The sequence below is a fragment of the Sturnus vulgaris genome, chromosome 1 (assembly GCF_052056855.1).
Source record: "Sturnus vulgaris isolate bStuVul1 chromosome 1, bStuVul1.hap1, whole genome shotgun sequence".
In the NCBI taxonomy this organism is placed as follows: Eukaryota; Metazoa; Chordata; class Aves; order Passeriformes; family Sturnidae; genus Sturnus; species Sturnus vulgaris.
The window spans coordinates 132,139,606-132,154,363 of record NC_142243.1 but is presented as its reverse complement, the minus strand read 5'-3'; the positions used below and the strand labels follow the sequence as shown (position 1 = coordinate 132,154,363).

Sequence of the window (14,758 nt, the reverse complement as noted above, 5' to 3'; positions counted from 1 at the left end):
GGGACAGAATCTTAGCTAAGAGGCTTTTTTGTCTTCAAGACTGTGCTAGCATGGCAATATGACTTCTCAGGACCAGAGTTAGGCTCTCAGCCATGCTCCAAAGCAAGAGAGAGACTCTTGGGCCCTGCAGTCTCTTCTGTCCCAAAGACTTGTCCTGAAGCCAGACCTATTTTATGTTCCCAGCTTTGCCTCTCTCTGTTACCTGATTATAGGCAAGTCACTCAAACCTTCTTGAAACCTTTCACACACTGTATATCCTGTCTGGTCTAGATCCACTACAGATTGCTAGGTCTACCAAACGCTACGTTGCAGACAGAAGCCAATATTTGTGTTTCTGTAATAAAAATTCTGGGAAATAAGCTACTCTTCAGCATGTGTTTGTGCAGTGCCTCACGCCAGGGAGCGCTGATCTATTACAGATAATAAATAGACATTGAATTGCTTATCTTTCTACTGATTCTGGTTCAGAGGAAGATAAGATCATTCAACTGCAGAAACCTTCACTGGCCTTTTTGTGCATATTTTCTATATTAATATCAAGCAGCATTTAATCTATTGCATTTAAATGGTACATGGTGTACATGTTCAGTATTGCCAACACTGTTTTTCAGTAGATGTGCTGTGCATATTTGTTTTAAGCATCAGTATAAATATGATTTGATAATTTTGAGTTACTCAGGCTCTCTGAACAAATTTGTCTTATTTTAAATATTTTTAATACAGCTATAATAATTTATTTACACTTGCAGTTATAAATAATATTATTATCAAAGCCTAATTTTACACTATGTTCCAATGAAGCCTTTTCAGTTTAAATTATAATACTGAAATATTTCTGTTGCTGATGGAGTAGGCTAAGATACTGCCTAAATCTTGAAGGATATAAGGCCCAATCCAAAACAAGAGTGGAGCATGTTTCAGACACTGAAGTGTAAGAATTTAGGGTAGTGTAAGCCAGTAATGTCATGTTTCTTTGCAGTCAGGGTTCTTTTGCTTGAGAACTGATTTGTATCTCTCATGTGCAGAGGTACAGAAGTCTGTCTACAGGCATCAGCAGCAATGGGCTGCTGCAGGTGTAGAGAGCTGCCTTTGCTATCAGAGCAGAACCTCTACACAATCATCTGTGTCCAAGGCCATGTTGGTTTCAGAGTCTCTATAAGTCCACTTGAGTTGCCTTAGGAGCCTCATCTCTCCCTGCTCACAATAGAGAGAATATTGATGTTTCATTCTGTGTTCAAAATTAGTTCTCATTATCTTCCCAAAAACTAGTTCTTGTGTATCAGCGCCATGATGACCAGAAGCATTCACTTACCTATAGAGAGGTCCTGATTAATCTTCTCTCAACAAACTAATTATTTATTAATATATGGTCTGATAAAGATTGTTTAGAAGACTATTTTGAGCAGATTGAAAATACTTGAGCTGAACTATAAATTTTTAAATACTGATTTTCTTGACTTCGAGTTAAGTATTTGTCCAGATATTACTTTGTGCTATTACCAGCCCAAATTATAAGGCATGTCAATCATAGTTTTCTATACTAACTTCTAAAAAATAAAGCCACGGACTATATCTGTGTTTTGTAAACGTATTAAAAACTGTACATGCTTTTTTTTGTGCAAAGAAAATCTGTTCAGTCTGTTTATATAAATTTATCTGCAAATGTTTGTATTTATGGTTAAAGGGCAAAAATGAACCTTTCTTTAGGAGAAGGTAAACAAGTAAAATAAATCACAGTTTTTACTGAACAGTTCAAAATTTGGTTGTCTCTAGGAGTATTCATGCATTAAAGAGGTCCTTTCTTCCTTCATTACTCATCTCCTAAGTAAAACCTTCACATTTTTACCTCACCAGCCTGCTGAGATCTTTTAAGTATGTACCACTAGTCAAATGCTAGATCTAATTCTTCTGTTTCTTCCAGATATTTATTTGTAAATATATGTGAACTTTTCCAACTATTTTCTGCCATGAAAGGCAGTTCAGATAGTTGGGTGTCTTGATTTATAGTCTATGTGAGCTTTTTAAAGAAACAATAAAATTAAAACAAGTGAAAAACCTTGCTCATGACACAGTCAGTCAGTCAGTCAGTCAGTCAATCTCTCTGATAACTGAAAGAAAATACATACTTGGTTCTTTCAAAAAATATTTCTGTTCTGTGTAGGTCTGAAAAGATCTCCATATTCCACAACCAACTGTCTTTCCATCCTAAGATGAATAACTGTTAGCAAGTTCTAGTTTTTTCTCCACTGTTAAAAGTTTCATATGTGCTGACTGTTCTGGCATTTTTTGTGATACAGTGGTTCTGCTCTTATGGTACAGCAACAGGTGCTGGAGCAGTTGCCATTGTTACATTGCTAAGATAGTAATTTACCAGGATCCTGGGCTCAAAACTTTTCAGAACATCTGGTTTTTGTTTGGCTCCTTGCACATTGCTTTCAGAATTTTTTTACTTCAGAAGTATTTTCCTGCTTAAAAAATAAGGGTTTTTTTTTTTTTTTTTTTTTTTTGTTTGGTTGTTTTTTTTTTTTTTTTAGGTGAGAGTTATTTCAAAAGTAAAAGAATCTACTGAAGTTCTTTGTCTCATCTTTAGTTTCTAAAGGTTATGAAATTTAATTCAATCCTTGAAAATTCTGAGGTGAAAAGTCATCGTGCAGTAGTGATGGAACAAGAGAGGTCAAGGCACATCACTTTATGGTACAAAAAGTAATTAGGTAAAAATGAGTGGCCTTTCTTAGTATCGATATTGGCATTTGCTGCAAAGAAAGGAAGATGTTTCCCAAAATGTGTAACTATCTCTACAGAGGGAAGGGACATACGGTTCCATCTGTTCTGGCAAAAAGTGTGACTAAGTATGACTGCAGTAGATGGGCAAAATGTGCTGCCCAGGGATCAACGAGTATTTTAGGTTCTCTTTGTCTGAGTCCTTAATCTCCAGGCCATGACCCAAGTCCCAATGGGGCCATGAAAGAACAGCTAGAAATCCTTCAAGCTGCATCTGGCTAGGAGGAGGATTGTAGCCCTCTGGGTGATTAGCTGAAGCTCTGGAACGTGAAATTTTGTTGTAATCTTTGTCTTAATGTGCAACTGCAAGTGTAATGGGAAAGCTGAGGGCAATCCTGTTCTCAGTCCTGTCCTCCCCAAGGCCCTCAAAGGATGGTGACTGAGGCAGCTTATAGAGGTGCAGATCCCCTGGTTTCAGACAATTTCTGAGTGCTAACTGCAATCTGAATGGGAAACAAAGGATTGTCACTTGTTGAAAACAGCTGCTGTGTAGGAGATCAGGTTAGACAGTAAGAAAGCAGAAGTCAGACAAGACAGTGTTTTTTCCCTCTTTAAAGATGTGGCACTCAGACTTGGTTTTCTCACAGCATTTACTGTTTTCTTTTACATTTTTGGTAAACTTCCATCCTTCCATGCATATTTAGTACACCTATAGCTACTTTTGGAGGTTGCTGGATTTCAGGCAGCTAACCACAAACCTAGCTGGGAATGATGGCAAAAGTTTCAACTCAAACCAGGCTTTCCTCTGATTACTGATTTTTCTTCTTCATCTCTGTTGAAACTGCTTGCAAGCTGCCCTCTTAACACGTGCTACACTCTTTCAGGCCAATCTACCCCTGCTGCAGCGGGAGCTGCTGCACTGTGCAAGGCTAGCCAAGCAGAACCCAGCCCAGTACCTCGCCCAGCACGAACAGCTGCTTCTGGATGCCAGCACCACCTCACCTGTTGACTCCTCAGAGCTGCTTCTCGATGTGAACGAAAACGGGAAGAGGCGAACTCCAGACAGGTGAGCACCACCTGCCTTTGCTACTCTGCCCAAAGTGTCTGTGGGCCCGAGGGTGCTGAGCTCCACCAGCACGGGGTGGGATGGGGTGTGGGGTGGGAGAATACTCAGATGGTGTTGTTCCCTGGGTGCCTTCATGTCCAAGCTGGCCGTGAATGTTTCCAGAGAGGCACATCCACCATTTCTCCGGGCAACCTGTGCCAGTGTTTCACCACCTTCCATATTAAAAATTTCTTCCATATACCTAGTCTGAATCTACTATCTTATTAGCTTAAACCCATGCCCTTTTATAACAGGCCCTGCTTATGCATGTCTATATATATATATATACTTACATGTATATATAGACAGAGCTACCTACACGTATATATTCCTGAGTATATAATGCATGCACACACTGATTCAGTCACCTCAGGGCACACTGTGGTCATATCCACACAGAAGTAATGGTCATCCAGTCCTGTAGTACTTTGTACACAGTATTTTTGTCTTGAGGTGACAGGCAGCAGATCATGCCAGCTCCATATGCAAGTCCTTTGCATCTGACGTTTTGTTGAACTCAACATGTAATGTGAGGAGAGTCACTAGGCATTTATATTGGGAAGTACAAGGCAAACCCCAGAGGATACTCAGGGCTTTGATTCCTTCTGCTGTGCCATATTTCCATATCCATACATAGAATATGCATAAGAATATTTCTTGCAAAGAGGAGAAATGTTCATTGAAATCTGTTTTGTTGTTGAGTTGAGGAGAGTCCATGCAGAAATGGGACAAGTGAATGCATGTGTGTGAAGTACAGTAGCTTTAGGGGTATGGAGCAGTTTTTATTTTTTCGAATAAAGTCCTTTGTTTAGTGTTACAAGGAAATTACTCTCTTGGTTATTTACTTTTAACTATGTTCTTATGCTAATGTTAGAAATTCAACTGGCATTTACATTTTACCTTTGGGAAGCTCAGGTGTTGTATTTTTCTTTGATTTGTTTGCCATGGGTTTTATAGTGTGGAAAACTTTTATTATGCTGTTCTGCCAAATACCACTACCTGTATGCCTGAGGTATGCAAGTGTCCTAGCTATCCTTTAAACGAAAAAGATGATTTGCAAAGTCAAGAAGCCTCGTAAATTTGTACAGGTGACATTTTTGTGTTGGAATAGGCTTGAATGGCACAAAAATAAAGAGAAAATGCAGTCCAAAAGCTCACAGTAAAACTTAAGACTTCTCATAGCCAGAAGTGAACAGTAAAATTTAAAGTCACGTAGCCATTATATAGAAAAATATGTGAAAGTATTTGAAATTAGTTTGCCTGAGATTGTGTTTCAGAAAAATCACTATGGACTAGTGAGAAAATTAAGGTACAAGCAGAAGAGATCTTTTTATATGTAGCTACCCTCTTTTCACCAGTTTTTCCGGACAACTAGACCAAACTGAATCAGCTATTGGGATTAACACAAGCATGTTTCTGCACCCCAGAAAGATGATTAATTTTTGGACGTTTTATGTATGTTCTCTTACTGTGTGCAATGAAATAACTTTTCCAAAGCTGAAATTTAGTACCTTGGGGCAGTTTTGCATATCCTCAGTCTTTGCAGAATAGTATACCGAAACAGCTGTTAAAAAGGCCTCTTAATATCTTGTGAATAACTTAAATGTCAGCATGCTGTACTCCAGTGTCAGTAGCAGACAGAACATTTTTCCTACAAGGAGATAGAGACACATGAAACTATTTCATGAACCAGTGAGATACTGCTTGACAGAATACAGAGGAGAAGAGGGATGTGCCTTCCTGACAGCCCTAACTCACTTTTTTTTTTTCTTCTATTAGTAGAGAGCAGTATTACTCATATCTCCCATAAGGCCACAAAGGAAAAATGCAAAAATCTTTCCTTTGCTTTCCATCCTTAGCATTTGGAATAATGCTCCCTCTCTCTGAGACCATGTTTTACACTGGTGAATTTTGGTAATTTTCTAATAAGGACAGTCTCACCTGCGTTATCTTCAGTCTTGCTTGTGAGGGAGAAGATGGGTGACACAGGTAGAGACCAGGGCAAGAACTTTATAATGGAAAGGCACCTTGTGTAGGTTTTATAACAAAAAGGACATAAGCATATAAAAGGGACCGGCAGATCAGGAGAATATTGTATTTTAAAGTCAGCCTTCATCTTTTAATTAAAACTGAGGCCCAGACCTAGAGAGATTTGGGTATATTTTCTTCTCAACATTTACTTTTAGTTAAAATATGTAGGTGCTCTTGAAATTCCTAAATCTCTGCTTGCAAAGTCAGGTGCCTTTGACTTCACAGGTGAAGTCTCTCTTTGGCTGTGAACAACTTGAGGAGCCTTCAGTTCCTCCACAAATAGTAATGCAGCTTTTAGAGTGAGGGGTAGACAGTTTAACTTCCATTGTTGTGGGTAAGAGCCCGTGTTTGAATTTCCAGGGTCCAGGGAGGGTGTAGTGTGGGGTGTCCTACTGTCCTGCACACTCTAAGGTGCAGCAGCTTCTGTCTGTTGCAGCCTGAAATTCAGCTCCTTAGTTCTGGGGAAGTGGTGTTTCAGAAAAACCCATTCTTTCTTTTTGACTCTGCAACTGTTTACTGTAAGGAAAAATGCTCACGTGAAAAGAGACCACCCAGTGCATTCATTGGAATAGTACCTTGAGCTTAAAAAATAAGTTGTTTTTTTTCAGTGTCAAGCAACCCTATCACTGGTTAGTCACATCTACTTCTCTATTGCTTATGACTATAATAAAAGCTATACAGAAAAAAATATGTGGTAGTGTTGGCTGAGCCAAGTTCATTGGAGTTGTCTTGTGCACTCAAGAACATTTGTGCAACAGATTTAGTAAAAAGAACAAGATGTTTTTGGAAAGATTCTTAAATTTACTGAATTGGAGTCTGCATACATTTTAATTTGGATAATGTAAGTAAATCAACCACAAAAAACTGTCCTCAGAGGCAGAACATGCCTAGCCTGAGTGAGTATTGAAACCAAATACTTGTCTGGCTTTATACTCATTACACTATTAATTATTTTAATTGTTTACAGAGGAGCATGAGGAAACATCTGGAAATATATATACCTTTTGTTTAGAAATATAAGTAATTTTCAAATATACTAATAAAAATTCAGAAGAAGATATCAGACATACTTTAAGGGAAAGGTTTACTGTGACTCCATGACTAGTAAATGAAAAAAAATTGCTAAAAGGCCACATCTTTCCAAGAGAACTAAATCCAGCTGGAATAATTTCGATGAAAGATGTGTCTTACTGAAGTAAACTGTAGTATCTTTTTCACTTCCCAAGGTATATGATATAGATATGTAGATATGTATTCATACACAGGCATGCATTGCATGTAATGTATATGGTATATATATACATACACATTTATATTTTTCATTTGGGCATGGGTAACTGCATATCATTGATTCCAGTAGAGATAGAGTACAGTGGAGGATCAGGAAAAGGAATTGGAACATGTGTTACATGTAACCACAGCTGCCTCATGATTTTTTGTTAAAGAAAATCTACATACACTTAATTTTTTCTGCTTATAATTTCAGAACCTTTTTTGTGTATCCATTTTCCAATTCTGGTTATTTATCTGCATATGCAAGTCTACTGTATGTGAGATTTTATAGAGCAATCTGACAGCCGAGCTTTGTGTTTTACTGAATGTTTTCTTGGTGCATATGGTCTGACACGGATGAGCAGCCACGGTGAGATTTTGGAGTCTATTAAACTAGCTCATTAAAAAGATCAATCTGTTTCTGTAATAACACTGGGAACCATCAGTCACTGCAAGAGAGGAAAACTGACACCTGAGGAGACAACACATTTTGGTAATTTGTTCATGACATGTCATGAGCAAAGTGTTCGCTGTATTTTGTTTACAAGTTTTGGAGTTTACATTCTACTGTAGTAAAGCAAAGGAACTTGGACCACAATGAGTTTTTATTTTGGTGAATGAATTCTTAATTATAAATCACATTATTTTAAACACAGCAACATCAAAAAACCTTGTGCTAATTACTCATCCTTTGAGCTTGCTGGAAAGGGCTGATGGGATGTGAGCATGTCATATAGTGACTCTACATTTATGACAGCTACAAAGTGGACATAGGATAACAAAAAATTCTGTTAAAATATTTTGAGTGAGAAGAAAACAAAAGTGGCCATGATTGTGTTGTGACTTCAGAAAGTGCTGCTGTGGTTGCAGTGCACTTGGAACCCATGACAAGAAATACATGTCAAAGGTACCTGGGCACAGAGATCAACTTTAATAATACTGTTAGGTACATCTTATTTGAAGAGACTCCTCAGTGTTTCACCTCAGTAAGGTGAAGGATGCTCACAGCTCTTACATCTGTGCTCCTTGTATGCCATGTGTAATTATGTGGAATTTTAAAAGATTTTTTGTAATATGAACTGTTAGCAAGGCAGAAGAATAATCTTTTCTGTAACACAGTATCATAAACAGCTGCTTTATTCTAGAAAAGCATTTTCATTTGTTTGGTTTGTCAAATCTTTTTTGGTGGAAATCAGTTTAAATCAAAGCATCTTGCACAAGTAGTGGACAAACAGTTTTGTCTCATTCTTTTAAGCTGACTTTAGTATTCTTTGAAATTCGTGTAACACTCTTGATCAGGTGAAACCTAATTTTCTAGCCAAGGCAGTTTTGCATGATGAGATTTTCTACCCAGGAAATTATCCATAAACTACAATAATTTAAAACTGAAATCGCAACCTACAAGCAACATAAATTCTATTAAATGGGTACAGGCTAAAAAGTAGTGTCTATTCTGCTGTCTTTAATCTGAGTAAATCATGGCTCCAAGTAAAATGACTCCTTGTGTGTTTATAGCTGAAGGACTCCATCTTTGTCATATTGCCAATTTTCTAAACAACAGTGTTGATTTGTAGGAATATCAAGGAAAATGTGGCCAACATGAGTAAGAAAAAAAGTGTCAGTTATGTTTCCTACACATTCACTGTTATTTCCTCTCTACAGCTTGTGGTTACTTTGCAAACTCAGATGAAAGCAGATTAAAATTATGATGGTGTTATATTTGGAACTACTGTTCACATGGGTGTGCCAATTACTGGGAAACAGGAGTGCTTCCTCAGGCACCTGGGAAAATGCTATTGCCCCAAGGGGATGAGACCTAAAAGAATGAGTAGGACTGAGATCAGAAGCAGATTGATTTCAGTCAGATTCTGAGCACCTGAATTATGGCATTCTTCAGTACCTTGTCTTTTATCACTATATTCAGTGTATTCAGATATAGTAAATTTGGCAGTGATTCCTGTTAGGATGAGGTTTTCTAAGTTGTTAACTTTTTATATATTTTTATGTGGTCAGAAACATTAAATGAGTTTATGTACAGTCTTATTCTGGTATTCTGGTAAGCTGTATATTTGGCCAGTGCAGAAAATATAATAACAAATTGTAGAATTAAGTTTTTAGGCCCAGAAAAGACATGACAGCCGTTACCCAGCATAATAGCAAAAACATCATTTCAGCAAATATGTTTTCAACAGTCATGTTAGTTTCTTTGTTAGTCAGAGCTCAGTGGACATGCTGGTGTGTTTTCCAAGCTAAAGCAGTGCATTCCAGTTAAGGTAATTAAGTACAAAGCATTCTTAAACACCATACAAATACCTGTACATTATGGTGCAAATATGTACATTTGTATGAAAATACATGATTTTAACATCAAGCTGTAGTGCAGAAAAGGAAAACTGGATTCCCACTTTTATGCCTTTTACTCTTCCTTCACTGAGGGATCAAAAGTCAATGAGTTATTTAATTGTTTGCCATTTCTGATTTTTACCCATCTAAGTTAGAGAGCATTCTAACTGTAGTACTAAAGGGCTTAGGTGAATTATTGGTTTGCCTTGTAGAGAGAGGAAAGTCCACTTCTTTTGCTTGCATGGTATTTTGACAACTGGAAGATTGGCACATTGAGTTTGAATAAATACGAGCGAAGAAAATACACACCAGCAACTAAATACAAACTTGTCTTGAAGAGCTGTCAGAAACATCACCACCAATTGGGAGTTATTGCAAGCAGTTTCATCATGCCAAAAATAATAAAAAATATATGATGGACCTCGGGTTTTCTTGGTTAGGAGTTTTCACAGCCATGCTGCATTTGTTTTGGAAGAAGGTACATGATCCACTTTAGCAAAGTATGTCTTTTATATCTGCCCAAAATTGGACTAGATGTCCTGCTGTGTTGGTGATGAAAGATTCTTCACTTTTTGCCAAGTTACAGTTTAGTAAAATGTATATACCTGCAGCTTCTCTGGCATTAGTAATTTTGGTGAGGCCTCTGAGAAATTGCTTCACTCCTGAAAACAATGCAGCCCATCTTTTAATTTCCTGCTACTAGTTAAAAGATCTTTAGTTTGATTCTCTCCCTCAGAGAGATATGACAATGGTTTGGTTTCATCCTTCCTCTCATTGGCAGTAAATGGGAACCTGTTGAGGGGTGACAATTAATACACTGTTTCCTCACACACAGTCCCTCGAGGGTGGTTGATTGGTTTCTGGGAGAAGGTTTGTTGTAGGTCTGTTTGTTTCAACAACAGGCAAACAAGAAAATTAGCTCAAATTTACTTTTCTGTCAGTGTCAAAAAATTGCGTTATTACTAGAAATGATACATTATGCCATTCATTTCTTCCAGAGGATAAAGTTATTTTATAAAAAAACAGCTTAGTAAAGATTTTTGGAGGGAGGAATGAAACCTCCATTTGCAATATTTATATCTAATAAACTTTCTGATCAAAGCTAATATTTTGTAGGTTTTCTTTATTCACGTGGTTAAAAAAAGCCAAACATATTTCAGTGAAATGAAATGAGGGGTTTTGTTATCTGGGGCTTGTTTATTTATTTTGTGCATTTTTACAAAATTTATTTTAATGGAGAATTCGTTCAGGGTGAGTTCAAGGTTCTCAGGCAGAGGTGTCAAGAAGAGATTTCTTTGGAAATAGCCGATTATGAATTGAATTGAATTAAAGAGTAAGTAGAACATAAAAACCCCTGTCCTTCTTCTCAGTAGCTCTTCCAAGTTGCCTGAGCATAAAACCCCGTCTAAGAGTAATGGAGTGGGAAATCCTGAACATTACTGAGGACTTGAGTCTAACCACATCTTCCTGCAAAATTAATGACAGTCACAGCACCTTTGACTGGAATAGCCCAGATGGTGCAAAAATCTCTGAAGCATGCATTTCTCATCATTTAGAGTCGATTCTTCCCCAAAGTCTCTGTGTTACACTGATTTTGATGTGAGCTCCTGGTATGCTGAGCTTCAGCACACTGACATGCACTGCTGGACTTTCTGGTATCCTCTTGAAAAAAAAAAAAAACATTTCTTGAACTGCAGATTTCTCCTAATCACTATAAGCTGTAGCACTATTGAAAACAGAAATTTTTTGGTCCCTAGCTTCATGTATCAGTTGATGGTTTTACCCCTGCAATTGCATGTCTATCCACCCCATCAGTGTGATCTCAGCAAAGGCTGCCTGCTCTCCAGCCTCTCCTTAAGTGGCTCCGTCAGAAGGCTCACCCTGCTAGTATTTGTCAAGTTACAGGGGTGGTTAATCAAGGTGAATGAGCCTTGTATGTTTCGAATCAGCAGTGTTATGAAATGTTCTGCAGCATTACACATTTGGAGGAAAGTGAGAGAACAAACTTTAGTTCCTGAAGCTACATGTGTAGGTGGGGGGTGCATGTTCCCAAGCTCTGTTTATTAAGTGAACTAAAGTTCCTTTGCTTTGTTTTTCAGAACCAAAGAAAATGGCTTTGACAGAGAGCCTTTGCACTCAGAGCATCCAAGCAAGCGGCCCTGCACTATTAGCCCAGGCCAGCGGTACAGTCCAAATAATGGCTTATCTTATCAGCCCAATGGTCTGCCTCATCCCACCCCACCTCCACCTCAGCATTACCGTTTGGATGATATGGCCATTGCCCACCACTACAGGGACTCATACAGACACCCCAATCACAGGGACCTCAGGGACAGAAATAGACCTATGGGTAAGGCACGTTGATTTTCTGCATTGTTTTTTTTTAGGTTTCTATTTCTCTTGTAACTCTGTTTTGTGAACAGAACCTTTTAACCTGCCGTTTAGATACAGCTCTTGGCTATAAGCAGCCCTATGGCTGTTTGTCCATCCAACTGCCTCTAATGGCCGTATTTCAGATCTGTATTTGTAAAAGTGGATTGAATTGTGTCTCTAAGTAAGAGGATCAGAAGCAGGAGGAACCTGTGTTTTCAAAGGTGCATGGGGTGAAATGGAAGCTCAGGTGTACGGCAGGCAAGGATAGGTAGAGCCTTTTATTTTTATTCTAATGCTAGATTTGTGATGACAGCAACATCAATATAGCTTGATTTCAGCTTAGAGCAGAAGAAAGTTATTATCTTTCAGAGAAGTGTTTTGTGTCACATCTCCAGAGCATGGGGATATCTGTAGAGGATGTGAACAGCAGAAGCACCAGCCACACCCTGTGCAGCACGATTTGGTTTAATGGGATGCCTGATGCTCTTGGATTTTGCTTCATATCTGCACTTACTGTTCTTCCTTGTTTTAAACAAATATTCAGTAAAAGAGGAACACGTACAAATATTCAGCATCTGTACAGAGGAGGCTAAAGAAAGAACAAGTGTTGGTTCCCCTTGAGTGTTGATAATAAATACTGCTTGGTTGTATCATGTCATCAGCTGCTCTGATATATATGCTACGTTTTAACCACATGTTGTTTAAACATCTGTGAAGGGACAAACCCTTAATGATGCTCTATTGACATGGTAGTAATTACTGTATTTAGTGAAATAACACTGAGTTTATACTAATATTTTTTCAAATCTCTGAAGTACAGCTAGTATTATATGCACTGAGTTACCAAATCATTGCCTTGCTGGCTTTAAGTAGTGCAAATGAAAAATTATATATTGTATTATGTTATATTTATGTATATAATGATTTTACTTAGTCAGAATGAGCTATGTTCATTTTTGAAAGGTCATCTTGCAACCTACAGAACTTACAGAATTAAAGACATTAAATTGAAGAAAACAGTAGCATCTTGTGTGGGGAAAAGTACTAAAGAGAGCTTAGAGCAAAGTTTTAAGAAGCCTTTTATTTTTTTTTCTTTGTGGTGGCATTCCTGGTGCTAGAACAGGTAATATATGATGGTTTTGTCTATAGGCTCTTTTTTCTTCTGCCTTTTTTTTTCCCCCATAGAGGACTTCCAACATTGTAAATGTAATTTGCGTCTCTTTGACAGGGTTGCATGGCACACGTCAAGAAGAAATGATTGATCACAGGCTAACAGACAGAGAATGGGCAGAAGAGTGGAAACATCTTGACCATGTAAGGGCTATATATTAATTTATGTATAATTTTCTGAACAGAGGCGTCTAAGATAGGAATTTAAATTTTTTATTTTAAAACCTATCTGAATTCTAGGACAAGTTTTGAAAGCTTTGCTGATTAAATCAGAGGGCTTGATGGTCCCCATTAGATAGTTCATACCAGGCCTTGCTGATAAGTGTCTCCTGCATTATCTTAATTATTACAGTCTGCCAAAAGAGGAATGGACTTTCTCTATAAACGCTGGATCTGTGGCATGGATTTGTTCCTGAATTTATTAGCTCTTGTAAAATTTGTAGGCATCAGTTTTGGACCACATCTTGAGTCCTCTGTGGTGCCATGTAATACTAGTGGTAAGGCTACAGCCTGTTCATTATGTTTTGTCCTTGTCTTTGCTCTTTCTCCTGTAAGTCCGTATCTGTATAGTTTAGGATCAGCAGTTAAAAAGAAAGTTACTGCCATTCTTAAAACAAGTCTAGAATTTTTCAGCTGTAGTTGAGATTATCAGAGAGGGACTCATTTGTTATTAAAACCCATGCATTCAGTACATTAACGTTTTCTTTATTATTGTGTCACTCTGTGAATAAAAAATTCTTTGTTTCTTTGCTCCATCCACTGCTGTGAATAGTTGTTGAACTGTATAATGGACATGGTGGAAAAAACCAGGCGATCTCTCACTGTCCTACGGCGATGTCAAGAAGCAGACCGTGAGGAGCTGAATTACTGGATACGGCGGTACAGTGATGCGGAGGATTTAAAAAAAGGTGGAAACAGCAGCAGCAGTCATTCCAGACAGCAGAGTCCAGTGAATCCAGATCCAGTTTCATTAGGTACAGTATCCTCATTGAAAATCATGTACTGATTCTCTTTAAGCTCAGCTAAGTGATAGATGACGTTTGCATTTATTATTCTGATTCTTCTGTTATAGTGATGATTCCTCTCTGCTGACTACTGAATTCACTATAACTCTCATGCCCAAACAATGGCGTTTCTGGGTAGCATGGCTTGAGGCTTTTTGGGTGATGATAATTTTGGTAATTTGTTTTCCATTCAGAAGAGTCTGGGAGGACAGACTGGTGTGTAGGGGTGGCAGAGCAGTGAGATGTACACTGATTCTCTGTCCCTTCTGACTCTTCTCTTGCCTGATTGTTTAAAAAAATCTCTAGGTGCTCCTGCATTGTTTGCAATTGAGGGCTTTAAAAAAAAAAAATAAAAAGAGGGCTTTCACCTTCTTAAATCAAATGACCTAACTTGGAAGTTGTCTGTCTAAGGAAACGGAGTTAGAAACATATAGGCACTTCTTAGGTGTACTTAGTTTCTGTGTAAGAAAGGAACAAGATTGGGGTGCTGAGAGTCATGCATGCACGGTCATCCTAGGTCTGTGTCCATCACTGCTGCTTTGTGCAGATATGTCTGAGGACTGTTTGTTGTGTAGTTCTGTGGAGCTGTGCAGGCCTTGACTCAAGCTGCAGAGCTTGAGCTGGAAGAGCTGAAGCTGCCTTACAAGGTCCAGACCAAACAGCTGGGCTCTCACCCCTGCAGACCTTCACAGTCACTCTCACATGGTACCTCGCACAACTACTCTAAGAGGACTCTGCT

At 38.2% G+C, this 14,758-nt stretch overlaps 1 protein-coding gene across 6 annotated transcripts in view; it reads left to right on the top strand.

Moving 5' to 3' along the window:
* The window catches only part of RUNX1T1 (RUNX1 partner transcriptional co-repressor 1), a 111,538-nt gene that overhangs the window by 73,451 nt on the left and 23,329 nt on the right, over positions 1 to 14,758 (top strand). For all 6 annotated transcript variants that reach the window (XM_014890738.2, XM_014890735.2, XM_014890734.2 and 3 more), the window contains 4 exons: positions 3,606 to 3,787; positions 11,572 to 11,822; positions 13,074 to 13,159; positions 13,788 to 13,989. In XM_014890738.2, the coding sequence (XP_014746224.1) occupies positions 3,606 to 3,787; positions 11,572 to 11,822; positions 13,074 to 13,159; positions 13,788 to 13,989 (721 nt within the window). The remainder of the gene's footprint in view (positions 1 to 3,605; positions 3,788 to 11,571; positions 11,823 to 13,073; positions 13,160 to 13,787; positions 13,990 to 14,758) is intronic.